Source organism: Peromyscus leucopus, chromosome 11 (genome assembly GCF_004664715.2).
Source record: "Peromyscus leucopus breed LL Stock chromosome 11, UCI_PerLeu_2.1, whole genome shotgun sequence".
Taxonomy (NCBI): domain Eukaryota; kingdom Metazoa; phylum Chordata; class Mammalia; order Rodentia; family Cricetidae; genus Peromyscus; species Peromyscus leucopus.
The window spans coordinates 56,994,161-57,008,193 of record NC_051072.1 but is presented as its reverse complement, the minus strand read 5'-3'; the positions used below and the strand labels follow the sequence as shown (position 1 = coordinate 57,008,193).

General features: G+C 42.2%; 1 protein-coding gene across 4 annotated transcripts in view; it reads left to right on the top strand.

The window, feature by feature from the left end:
• Positions 1 to 12,958, top strand: part of Ssbp2 (single stranded DNA binding protein 2) — a 264,312-nt gene extending 251,354 nt beyond the window's left edge. For 2 of the 4 annotated variants that reach the window (XM_028891032.2, XM_028891030.2), the window contains 2 exons: positions 4,505 to 4,603; positions 12,383 to 12,958. In XM_028891032.2, coding sequence (XP_028746865.1) covers positions 4,505 to 4,603; positions 12,383 to 12,412 — 129 coding nt within the window. In that variant the 3' untranslated portion in view covers positions 12,413 to 12,958. The remainder of the gene's footprint in view (positions 1 to 4,504; positions 4,604 to 12,382) is intronic. The other 2 variants (XM_028891033.2, XM_028891031.2) reach the window with 1 other exon arrangement.
• Positions 12,959 to 14,033: the final 1,075 nt, after the last annotated feature.

The window sequence follows — 14,033 nt, the reverse complement described above, 5'->3', positions numbered from 1 at the left end:
GCATGTGCAGTCAAAATGGTAGGAAAGTAATTAGAAGGAAATTATATTAATACATGTAGAAAACCAAATGTGTCTGCATTTTTCCTCCTTCAGTAATTTGAGTATCTAAAATTAATCTTTTGGTAAAATGCTGTACATATTTTTTAAAAATAACATCTAAATACTTCCTAGGTTGTAATGAAATTAAAGTAGTTCTCTGAGAGTCAAATATATTTAAAATGTTTGATGAGAACTAAAATTAGCTAACACTAAAATAATTCCCTTCGAAGTCTGCTTTAGATCAGTAAGTAGAGAAATTCACTGAAGGACAACTGTGCTTTTAATTCTATTTATATTTATAGAACAATATAAAATTCCTGGCACCACAAAAAAAATAATATAAGGTTAACTGAAATGTAAAACAATTTAAACTAAGACTTCAGGCCCTAAAACATTGTAAACTGGAGTTCTGACATTCACCTGGAGTGTCTACTTGCCATACAAGGTCTGTGGAAACTTGGATGGAGGTGTTTGGAAACAATCAGAGAGATATTCTAGGAAAACATTTATTTATAACAAGTACTAATTTACCTCTGTGAGAAATGGTATTCACAAAGTCTGTTTCCAAAGCAAGAGGCCCTGTGTGATTTTATTACAGCTGTCTATGTGGGAGGTGCCCTTTCAGATGTGAGGACCTGCCTATGATGGGAGCTGGCTGAACTCTGCTTAGTTAGCAGTGAAACGTTAAGGTCGTATTTGAGGAGTGTGTTCTTGTATTTAGAGGTGGTTCTGAACATAAAACTTGGAATGTCTTAATTGCTATAGGAACATCTTCCTAAAACTTGCATTAATAAACTATAACTTTTATACTAAACAGACATAAGCAAAATTCTATAGGGATAAGGACTTTATAACTTATAAAACACTTTAAATGTTTTTAAATAGAATTATAATGATGAATTAAATACTAGTTTTTACATCATCCAACGCTAGTAACTTGCTTAATGAACTTTTAGTTCTTTTGCTTAACCTAAGCATTAGTTGACTATATGTTGTGGGCTAAGTCTTGACATGTGAACAGTGAGAAGGAAAAAAGGGGGGGATTCTTTCTTTCAGTGAAGAACAATGTGCCAAGGCAGCCTGCTGGGCTCTAACCCCAAAGATAAGCAAATGTGAGATCACTGCCCCCTAAGAAGCTCTGTGTAACTGAGCAGACAAAACTGGAAAAAGTTTTAAAACGTTTGGGTGTTGTGTTTTGAAAATAGAAGAAATAATAACTTACTAATTAAGAGAGGATTTGAAAAGAATACTTAAAAGATAAAAATTGAAGACTGGACAGCTAAATGGCTCAGCAGGTGAAGGCACCTGCAGTGTGAGTCCAGAAACCTGTGCTTGACCCCCAGGACTCAGGTACAGGTGGAGTGAGAAGTGACTCCTTGAAGTTGTATCTGACATCTGTGTGCCACAGCACACTTGCTCACAACATACATGCCCACGGCACACACGCCCACAGCACACATACTCACAACACACATGCCCATAACACACATGCCCACGGCACACATACTCAAAACACACATGCCCACAGCACACATACACACATACACACACACACACACACACACACACACACACACACACACACACACACACAAATACTAATAATACATTTTTTAAAATTAAGTGGAGACTACAAAGTTCAAGAGAGGTTAACATTTAGCCAGAGGAATTGTGTGTGTGATTTTTTTTGTTGTTGTTTTTGGTTTTTAGAGACAGGGTTTCTCTGTGTAGCCCTGGTTGTTCTGGAACTCTCTTTGCAGACCAGGCTGGCCTCAAACTCACAGAGATCCTCCTGCCTCTGCCTCCCAAGTGCTGGGATAAAGACATGTGCCACCACAGCCCGGCTAAGTGCGATGTAATAAATCCTCTGAGGCCAGGTGCCCTTTTGCGTGAGTCTTCATCTTGTGACTGTGGTTCTGTGCAGCTCGGTTTCTTTAATCCTCCACATTGAAGGAGACATGTCATATTACAACCTTTGCCGATAATAAATACTTCAGGTAGAAACAAAACAACATATTTTGTCCTTATCATTATAATATTTTCAAACATGATCCAGTGACTAGAAGAAATGGGTTTCAGAGATCTAAAACTGCCCTGATTTATGTTGTATTCCTTTAAAATTCCTTCCAACTTACTTATATATCCCACCCCTCTTTAAAAAAGCATGAGTTTGAGCCACCGTGCTATAAAGAGATTGCATAGAAAACAGAAATAATAACGTAGTGAAAAAAATCAGTGTTATTTTTAATTCTAAATATTATCAGATCAATACCTTGAGTCTGGAGGTGTAGCTAGGTGATAGATCATTTGTCTAACATATACAAGCCCATAGATTCAAATCAGCACTAAAACTACTGATTAACTAAGTAAAATAAAACCAGTACTTTAAGTCAGAAATCAGGCTTGAAGTTAGCAAAACTTTTAGAATAAAAAATGATATGTGAAAAAGTACAACCCAGATCTAAATCACCCCAAATGTTCAGTGAAAATCCTCACACAAAGTTTGGTTTTCTTTTTTGAACTAAATTAGTGTCTTAGTTACTTTTCAATGGCTATGATGGTCTCCATGACCAAGGAATCTTACAAAAGACAGTGTTTACTTTGGGGCCCATTGTTCAAAGGGGTGGAGTCCATGCCATGACAGGGAGGGAGCGAGGCAGCAGAGCCCTAGAGCAGTAGCTGGCATGGGCTTAAAGCCCGCCCCGAGTGGTGCCAATCTTCCTCCCATCCTTTATAAACCATTCCACCAATGGGGACCAAGTATTCAGATATCTGAGCCTATGGGGCCGTTCTCATTCAGACCATCACATTATCATTCCTGTCTTCAAAGCACAATATATTATTGAATTAGCAGCTCTAATAACTAATGAATCTAAGGTGGTGTATTTTATAAAAATTTTAAAGGAAATGAACTTGTCAGGTTGATTTCAGAGTGCACATACCTCTCTTCATTCTTGGGCAACTAGCATTTTGGAGGAAAAGCTTACCAGAAACGATAGAATTCTCTTTCTGCTATGGAAGTGTGGCTCTCAGCCCTGGGCATATAGAACTCCTGTGGGCTTCAGAGGACCCTTGCTCCCAGATCCTCCCTGCAGGGGACAGAGAGACAAGGCAGGAGCTGCATTAACAGCAGCTCATCTGCCTGCCTCCGCTCCACAAGTCAACCATAGATGTAAAAAGCACACATCCTTTTAGGAACTCATTCATAAAACTTTGTGTTTGTGATAGGTCTTGTTGTAGTCAATCAAAATCTTCTAAGTAATTCTCTTTTTAAAAAAAAAAATTCCAAATGGTGGTTGCGCATGCCTTTAATCCCAGCACTCGGGAGGCAGAGTCAGGCAGATCTTTGTGAGTTTGAGGCCAGCCTGGTCTACAGAGCAAGATCCAGGAAAGGCGCAAAGCTACACGGAGAAACCCTGTCTCAAAAATAAATAAATAAATAAATAAATAAATAAATAAATAAATAAATAAATAAAAAAAAAAAAAAAACCTGAAATAATATGCCATGTGGTTTAGGGCAAAAGTAATCTGGAAATCTTCCATTTAAAATAACAAAGTGTTTGGTCGTGAATTTTTTAAACTTGACAAATTATAACTTGAAATGCTCCCTTCAGTCACCATTGCAGGGCAGTATAAACATGATTTATATGCCACTCTGTGTTTCCTATTGGCCTGGACTGCCAGGTACTGTGCATAGTCCAAAGTATACTGTAAGGTGAAGATAAGATGGGCAAGCTTAAACAGGTTCTTACAGAGGCCCTGCCAACCTCGTGATGATTGCTAATAGCAGCTGCTTTGTCTCCGAGAAACTTCCATAGGATCTGTCTTTTTAAGTTAATGGGGGATGTTACTTCAGTGGAACTCTGAAAGTGAGTTTTCTGGTCCTAAGGCATCTCTCTTGTTAACAATCTCTCTTCCTTATGACTCACATCAAAATAATTGAAGTAGTATTATCTTCAAAGTTCACAAAGAATTAAAGGAAATGTCTACTAAAGCAGTGACCTTTCAAAGTTTGATTAGTACAATTACTAAGGGAGTTAGCCTCTATCATGCCTTATCCATGGTTGGCTCTCTTCATCAGCCTCCTACTGGGAAAGTTGAGGGGGGGGGTGTTATTGTTGTTTTGTTTTATTGTTTGGTTGGTTGGTTGGTTGGTTTTTAACTCTAGAATTCTGGAAACTAAACTGCGAGTGAGGAATTGCATAAACATTGATTCTGGGAGGAGGAAAATAATTATCATAGTTTATTCAGGGTTTTGCTTGTTCTCAGACTTTCATTTGCAAAGGCGTTAACACTTGTTTTGGTGCAGAGTGTGAGGTGGTAGAGGATGAGGAAAAGCCAGTTAGCATCCCATCTGCTTTGTCCAAAGTACGCACGGCCACTGTCCATTGAGTGTTTGAAGCTGCAGTGCAGGAGGGAGAGGAAAATCTTCAACACTGACTTCTCTTCTGAATCTTATTTACAGAATTCTCCCAATAATATGAGCCTGAGTAACCAGCCGGGCACCCCAAGAGACGACGGTGAAATGGGGGGAAATTTCTTAAACCCTTTTCAGAGTGAGAGTGTAAGTATTGCCTTGACTGTGCTATTATGCTATCAGTAAAAATGCTTACAGCTGTTATTATTGATGTTTACATAGTGTTCAATTGGTTGATCTTCTACAAGTCAGAAGAATCTTCAAGTGCAGTCTTAGGACAAAGGGTTCTAAGAGAACTTTTATTTATGTGCAGTTACCAAAACCATAATACTAATTTTCTGGAAGGGAACGTCCATGTCATAGATCAAACAGAAAGCAGCTTGCCTCTTTGGTGTGTCCTACCTTCTCGCAAAATGTCATCCTAAGACTGTGACAATAATCTACATGTATTGTGGCTTCACACTAGACTTTGTTGCAGTGCAGGTCACATGGGTGGTCTGTCAGCCTGAGCTTGACACCCGTGGCATTTTTAAAGTGTTCTTCTAGGGTTATAAGTCATCTTCACAGATGTAGACAGGACAAAAAGTGAAGCTGCAAAGTTCATTTGTTTATCTAGCAAACAGTTCCTAAGCACTGATATCAAGGCAGTGTGCTAGACACTGAGAGGACCAAAGAGACAATATGGTGCCCTTCTCGAAGAGCTACTATGTAATACAATGGTTTTTAACTGGTATTTAACTCTAGAAACACTCAAGGAATTTTTTAAGTTTCCAAGAGTTTCCTCAAAAGTCAATGGACTCAAGATTTCTGGGAGTCAGGCTGGGGGTATGTGGATAAAAAGGCCCAATTAGTGATGGCAAGGGTTGCTCTCTACCGGAGCCACTGAGTTGAGTTACAGGACAAGCTGTTGCAGAGCCCATGTGACCCATGTCTCACACATGTGGGTCTGTCAACAGTGGGAGGGGCAGAGGCAGCAGTTCCTGTTACCATGCTTCCCGACAGCCTTTGCCAGAGCTACCACCACCGGTGAGTAAAGCCGTGGCTAAGAGCGGTCTACTTTAGTGCAGAGCGACGGACGCCACACACGGAGCCCGGGGGTGGATGATGGTCTGTGGATTCTTTGCTTCTTGGCTTTACCGATAGCCTCCACTAGAAACAAGGCTGTCCCTGAGTTTAGACTGTAAAAAGTTTTCTTTCTGCTAGTTTGCTATATTTATATGCTTGGTGAGGACAAAGAAGATAGATAAAATTATACGAGAAAGCTTAGCTGTCATTGAGTGAGCGGGGGAAAGCAGGGTTTAGTCACATAGGAGGTTCCAGGAATTATTTTTTTAGAAACTTGGTCACTGGTTTAGCTCAGGAACGTGGACAAATCAGTCATCTTCAATGCTCACTTTATCTAATAGGAGACACTTATTTCCCTCTGTTGAATTCTTCCAGCAGTGACATATTGTAATGTGGTGAGGTGTATGGTGAGTCAGTTCAGTTCGTTTACTGTGTTTGCAGCGTTTTCGAGTAAGAAACCAAGTCTTCTAAAGTGAGGAGGGTACCATCCCTGTCCTTAGAGTGCAGTTCCACCAACATGTTTCCGTGACTAGCTCATAGGTCACACATATACACAGACATACTACAGTAACCATCAACAGTGAAGAAGGGACTGAAAAGAGAGCATCTGTGAAATAGAGTGCCGCTCCATTCCAGAACACACAGTCTGTTATTTCAACAACTTTGACCAAACTGGAGGACAGTGTGTTTGGTGACAGAAGAGAGGTACAGAAAGACAACACTGTGTGGCCTCACTCATATGCAGAATCTAAACACCGTTGGTCTGGGAAAGTCTTCCACAGAAGCCGGCTGTGATGGGCCTCTTAAACACCCTGCTTGAGACCGTAATATGTGTGCAGCCCTAGGTTACAGGTATAAACCAGACTTGCAAGTCAAGCACTTACTGGTAATAAATCATAAGGAAATGCGTTTTAAAACAGTGCTGTGGTGTGCACATGTCTTTTTACAATTTATTAAGGACAAGATCTGTTGAAATGAATGTTCTTACGTGGTTGGTTGTTTGCTTATTTGAGATAGGGACGCTCTATGTAGTTCTGGCTGACCTGGAGCTGCTCTGTAGACCAGGCTGGCCTCGAACTCACGGAGATCGTCTAGCTTTGCCTCCTGAGTGCTGTGTTCTGTGTTCACATAAGGAGTTTTGGCTGTTTGTTACTACAGGACACAGAACATCTTCATATTTTCAGAGTTGATTGATACTTTTATCCTATAATCATCAATGCTAAGAATGTACTTCACATAAATATATGATACAAGATAGCTGAAGAATGTTTAGGACCATTTCATAAATTGATGGAAGTCTGTCAAAATCAAGAAAAAATCCATTTAATCACTTTTTAGCAACCAGAGGTCAGCAACTCAAACAGCAGTTTTTAAAATTAGACGTTTTCCCATGGGATTACTGCCCTAAGATAAACTAATTTGATGCTTCCATGCTAGTGGATGACTGCAGGAGAAGACAGAAAGTTTTTGTTTCCCATAATTAAGTTATTATTTCTATCAAAGCAGAAAACTTTGTGTATATGGCAAAAACAGTTCAGAATGTAGAGTGTCCTCCCTCTGCACTGAGCTGCTGGCCCTGACTAGCGTGAATGCCACATGCACTGCAAGTTCCCCCTGAATGTTCCAAACCAAGGCTTCAGTGACGCTTCACAGTGCATCGTGCCTAAGCACTGCCAGGAGGTACTTGATGATCGTTACACGTTTGATTTTGATTTTGCATTAATTTTTGGTTATTGTACATTCAGAACCATTTTAACTGTTGCTCACCCTCCTCCCCCGCCCCACATACACACATTTGGTTACATGACCCCACCTGGAGTCACGAGCCACAGTTTGTGACTCAGGGTTACAGGAAGCCAGAGCCCAATGGAATGGGTCAGGAAAGGCTGAGCTAAGTTTCAGGGAAGGAAGGAGTTGCAGAATACGGAGAGATTGACAGTGTAGGCTGCATCCTCAACAACCAGGAGGAAGGGCTCGAACATTTCACTGCAGAAACAGGGCATCATTTAAGGACATAGCTATGTTTAGCCTCATTTGAACAGTCTATAATATATCATCAAAATATTACATGGTACTCCATAAACATAAGTAAGTGTGTCATCTTTTAAATTAAAATAGTTTTAAATAAATGCTGGGGTCGATACAAATTGGGTATTTCAAAGGTAGGAGGAATTATTAGTTAGGGGTAGAAAGTGAACCTTTTGAAAAAGTTCCACATGACTTTAACAAAGGGCATTTCCGTCCTGATTGTCAGTGCCGCTGCGCTGCACTGCGCTTGGAAAGGGAGGGCAGATTCAGAAAGCCCTTCGAGGGGGGCAGAGAATCGGAGGGCAGACACAAGAGCTGTGAGCTGCTGCATGATCACGGCCTCACCCTTAGATCCCAGCAGACTGTGTCCAGCAGAACCGAGTCCTCCTGGGTGGTCGAACACTTAGTGAGAGTAGCTGGAACAGGGTTTCCCCACCCGACCCCTGGCCAAGCCTGGCTGCCCTGAACTCAAAAGCTTCCGTGAGGAGTAAAACCGTGGGCAGTCTTGAAAAACGAAGCTTCCTTCCTCTCTCGTGGCCCCAGCAGGAGAATTCGCAAAAGGAAAGAGAGATACTGCATCACCACCCCGGTGACGGGCACAGTGGGGGATGGGAAGGGGATGTAGCCTCTGCAGTCTGGAGGAGTAAGTTTATACCGGCTCCTGCTGGCTGCCCCAGCCTCTGGACTGTCCAGTGAGGGGCGTCCACTTGCTGGAGCTGCTGTCGGAGTTAGCTGTGGCGTTCTTTGTGTTGCCACAGTTTACTGAGTAAGAATTTCATCCGCGCATGTAATGTGTTTTGATCAAACCTGCCCCATGCCCACTCTCCCCTGCCAGCGCCCTGTGCTCTGTTTTAAGCCCACTGGGTGTACTGGTGCTGCATGGTGTGAACGTTACCACACATGTTGTTTACATGTATTAAAGTAGGATGGATGTGAAAGGAGAGGTTCTGTGCTGACGAACGTGGGAGTCAAGAAGTGACAGAGCTTGGTGTCTCCAGTAACTTCAGATGTACTGTAACCAAGAAAACGCAGAACTGTTGAGGGAATTCAAAGCCCCAGGAAACAAGTGGGCAGAGTCTAGATTTTGAAGGCATGTGACCCTGAAAGGCACGTGCTGGAGCAGCCTGCCCCTTGAGGGTCAGTCACCTTCCCTAGCGGTGAAACCAGAAGTCCAGAGGAAACACAACTGCTCAGGGCTTGCTGTAGACTTGACGTTATCCCTCCCGCTCTCTCCCTACATGCTACTTCGTTTCATTACACCAAGACAAAAACAACGCCTACATCCACAGAGCCAGCGCTGCACGCTTGCTTGGCCAAGCCAAAGCAGCAAAACAAGGCTCCTTCTTTCAAGAAACAAAGCTGCCCCCTAGTGTTCGCATGCTGTAAATGTTTGGTTTTGATGGTGCAGATACAAAAATGATTCAAAAGAAAGCGGTTGAATTAATTTGTTGCGTTAATTCGTAAGAAATGTTTGCACATGACGATTGTCTAATCAGATGAGTGGGTGTGTTATTAGAATGACGGTACTGAGCAGTGACAGGCTGGCAGACAAGGCTCCCGCCTCCTCTCCATTGTCTCCTGCTATTGTTAGGAAACTGTGTGAGCCGGAGTTCCTTAGGTAGTCACGCACACATTGAGTTATTTCACGTTATATTCAGGGGAGCAGAACTAGACCCAGTTTCTCTTGTTCTTCAGGAGACTTAATGACTGCACCTAACAGAGTCTGTGGAATATTAGGTGATGAGGAGGAGACTCCACAAGTTCATACTAGGACATGCTATCTCAAAATATACTTTACAAAAATAGATAACATAGACATATTTTTATAATAATAGCTTTTGATTTTTTTTTCCCTAAGCCAAACGAGTGCTGTCAGTAGCTAACGGGTCGTTTTATTCTCTGAGGAGAGAGAACCAGAGTAGCCGAGCAGTTCCAAACAGTACGACCTGATGTCACAGCATTTGATATAAACATCACAGTGTCTCGTTGTACATGGATGTAACAGCACAGCAGAAACGCTGATATGAGTCAGCACCGGACATCAGGAATAGTGTGTTTCTATTTACCGCTCACTCTTCCTTTCTTCTGGGAAAATGTGAGCCACCCCTTCAGGACTCTGAAGAGCGTGATCTGTGGAAATACTCCTGTTTGCTTGCATTCTGGGAGGCTTCCTAGAATTTTATAACTTTCTGTAGTTTCATTTTCCTGAAATGATTTTGATAATAGAAGCTGACAGTGAGCAGTCCACAGCCTTCAGGAGCATGTGACGCGTGGCCTGGGGACGCCCGGGCACCAGTGCATCCTGACGTTCTGTGCCAGACTATGACATGTCGCTCTGTAGCGCCATGCATTACTCAGAAGTTCTACTTCATTAGAGTCTTGTAGACTCTGAGTTTGGTTTCCTGGAGCTGATGCTTCAGTCCTTTCTGACTAGCCCTGACCCTCAGTTTCTCTGCACCTAATTTTTTCTCCTCAGTTTCTGTTAGGGGCAAAGCGACTTCTTCTGACTCCCTGATGTATCAACAGTATTTTACTTTTCTGTGAGATTTTTCTCAAGGCATTTGATCTGCCACGTTTCAAGAACAACTAGTGTTAAGGGATAATAGCAGCTACTAAAACACTTGACAACAGAGCATGTGCACATGTACATCATTGGACAGTGTACATTAGAATAAGAAGTATTTTATGAGCTTCCTAATGTTATGAGATATATGAATGAGCTGGAATCCTTAGGGAGAAAGGATTCCAGGTATCTTAAATCCAGATTGCCTGAGCCGCACATTCAGTGGGAGAGTCTCTGGAGTCCCAGAGACTGTCGGAAGCATTTCCTGTGAGACTCTGGAGGAAACTATCCTACCTTGCTTTAGGTCACTGGCACAGTGACTCTCAGAAATAATGCTGGTGATCTGGCCATGCAATTTAAATACGTGATTAAATTGAAACATTGAAATTTTCACTGCTGAGTCTTCAATGGCTACATTTCAAGAACTTAGAAGCCACATGTCTATGGAGCTTGTTATACTGGCTGGGACAGAGTAGAAAGTTCTATCGTCACAGGTTCTGTTGAACCACAGAAAGGCATTCCCAGTTCTTATGGTGGCTACAAGGAGTACAGAAAGCATGGATTAAATTTCTCTGCCCCCATTTTTCTGTAGAGATGTGTTTTCCTCTTTTCTTATTGCTTGTCCTGGTCTCTGACTATAACTGTACTCTATAGTTTATATAGTTATATTGTGTGGCTAAGTACATTTAGTCCCATGCAGTGGGTAATAAGTTGCAGCATGGTGAGGTGAAACTTTGTCACATTGCTAGGTCATTGGATGTTTCCTTTTCAGCACAGGGTGGCTCCAAGTACTCCTTACGTATGATGGCAAACGGGGCCATTGATTTGCTTTTGACTTGTATTTTCCATCTTGCCTTTCTTTCTGGGTTAGAATGCATTTTTTTTATTCTTTGAGATTATAAACAGTTACATCATTTCCTTTTTCCCATCCTTTTTATTGCTAAATGTTCCTTATTATCCAACATGGGAGTCAGAACTACTTAATTAGCTTACCTTCCTTTTACCAATATAGAGCTCAGCTATTCAGGGACAATAGATTCTGCTTGGTGTGACCAGTGTTCGAAGAATTAGCAGCCCCCTCCTGTGGTCCAGCTACCCTTTTCCCAGCCTCCTCCTCCTCCTCCTCCTCCTCCTCCTCCTCTACCTCATTCTCTATATTTACTCAGAACAGTGCACTTGGGGGCTTACATCCTAATAACTTGTGCTTCAGAGGACCAAGCCCCTGTCCCAGGTAATGCTTACCTGGGGCCTCTTACCACTTGAGTTCACCTGAACCTCAGCTCTGCCTGCAATCCATCCCAGCTGGCCTGGGGTTCCTCCAACACGATTTTCCTGTTCTCCCAACTTTGTGAAAAGTCACATCCCACTGCCCACATAGCCACAGTTAGTCATTGGATTCTGCAGTGTGGAATCTGTCCTTTGGATTCATCTACCTCTCATCCTGAGACACAGTCATTAGTAGAACATTAAAAGAAATCACCCTTTGAAGTGCTTTTTGCAGATTTCCATCAAGCATTAGGCTATTCCAAGGTCCACGTTTTTATTTTCATGTAGAAACCATCATGTAGACCCCCTACCATTTACAAAAGGTGCTTGTCTTGACTCAGAAGCTCCAGAGCTATGCCATCCATGACGGCAGCCTCTAGCTGCATGTGGTGATTCACACTTAAGTAAATTGAAGTCAGTTAATGTAGTTCTAAATTTCCACCCTACGTCAGGTCAGCCTCATCATACTGTAAAGCCGAGTCCCTGCCGTCTCCTGCAGTGGACTAACACTGGGTTGGGGAGGGGCTCTATGCTGGTGCACACTGGAGCTCTGGTGTTCCCGTGAGACTGCAGAGCTGGCGGTCACTGTGTTTACACTGTTCAGTACTGAGCACTTTCTGTGTGTCTCATCAAGTCTACAGTTTAAGGGTTATATATTTAATCATCCCCAAACTCCTGGGTGCTGTCATAAAGGCTGTTAAAAGGGTGAGAAGACTGTCGGCAAAACCCTCACCTGGCTGCAAGGAGTGTCTGAGGGACTGGATGATTATCTAGGTCCTGGGGAAGAATCAGACTTGGTAGAGAAAATAGTTTAAAATTTCACAACTAAGAAAAGCCATACAAACCCCTCTTATTATATATAGTTCCTTATTGTCCTGAGGTTAAAGGTGTATGCATAAATGTTCATAGAAACGAAAATTCATGATTTATCCTTCTGTACTAAGTTGAACCACACTGACCGGTGACAGGATCACTGTTAACCAATGGATTCTCTGTCCTTGTAGTACTCCCCCAGCATGACCATGAGTGTGTGATCCATTACCAAGTCTCCTCATGAAAAGCATCGTGAGTCAGCCCTTCACAGAACTACTACGGAAGAAAACTGCTCATCAGTGTACGGTTAAAGGAATCCCAGTCAACCAAACCAACCTTTAGCTCCTGCTCTCCCCATTTTGTGAAGAAAGCGGGTCCAAACGTGATTCAAACAACTGTACGGAGTGGCACATTAGAATTGCCCTAAACTGAACTGCAAATAATCATCTGTGTATGTATATGTGTGGGAAAGAGAATGTATCGTATATGCAGATCTATATGCACATATACGCATACATGCATTGACCCACAGGACATTGTAAGATATTATCACATGACATCTTAAGTAGAAGTAAGTAGGGACTTTTATTCCATCCTTTTTTTCACGTTTACATTTTAATTATTAAAGGTTGCTCCTGCCCCTCCCTGAACTATTTTGTGCTGTGTATATCACTGCTTTATATAAGTTATTTTTTAAGGTGAACTCAGATGTTATGGTTTTGTAAATGTCTGCAATCATGGATAGGAATAAAATCGCTTATTTGAGAGCTTTCATTCACTTGTGTCTGATGCAAGTTACCTGGGAGCCCAGAGTGCACCAAGTGAGAGAGTGTGTCTTCATCCTATGCCCGGCCGACGTTTCCTCAGTGACCATCTGAGCCAAGTAGCTCAGTACCTTGTACGTTAGGAAAGCACTTCATTCAGCATCGTTCAGCTGGAACCTCCCGCAGTGCATTTCTGCACTGACTGCTTTCCAGTGAGTTCTTTCTTGATTTGTTTGTCTTATATGATGCAAAAATCATTACCTGACTCAAATGACCTAGCCCATAGCAATAAAGTGACATATTTTTAGCACCACATTTATCCTGACAAAACCCAAAAATGATAATAAAGCCACTTGTCTGAATTTGTGACTTTTCACACAGGTAACTGGAGGTAAATTTTTTATAATATACATTGTGAAATAGTATTTGGATTTTTATTTGGATTTCCTGTGGACATTTCCACAGAGACTTGAAAACAGACGGACACACTGATATTATTCAGGCTTTTAGCACCAGAGAGAAAAGAAGCCTTAGAGACTTCGGGAGTTTGTTTTTCCTCGGCCAGTAGCTTACTTGTGGAGCAGATGGGAGCCTGGCCTTCTGGAGTCCCTGCTCCCTGGCTGCAGAGAGCAGGCCCTGTCTGCTCTGGTGTGGGATCAGAGCGCTGGCATTAGGAGGCAGGTTATCCGTGTAAGTTTGTGACTGCAGATGGCCAAGTCTCCACTGTGTGTCTGACAGTTTGGAAGGGGTAAAGAAATAGCTCTTACTTATCTCACTCACAAAGAGACTTGCTGCATGACACTTTGGATCTTTGCCATTAGGTTTAACCCTATCTCCAAACACCAAAATCCCAATAGGAAAAGTATGTCGAGTTTACCTGATACTCTGAAAGATCCTTTCTCTTACTTGTGATACAAATAACTACTGATCGCCGCTCCCTACCTGCTAGGAGAAGGCACTGTCCAACTGATCGCCAACCCCTGTCCTACTAGGAGAAGCCTCTGGGCTTGCAGCCTGAGTAAAAATGTTGACACTGTATCTGCCAGCTCTCCCTTCCAGGTGATTGATTCATTCTTTC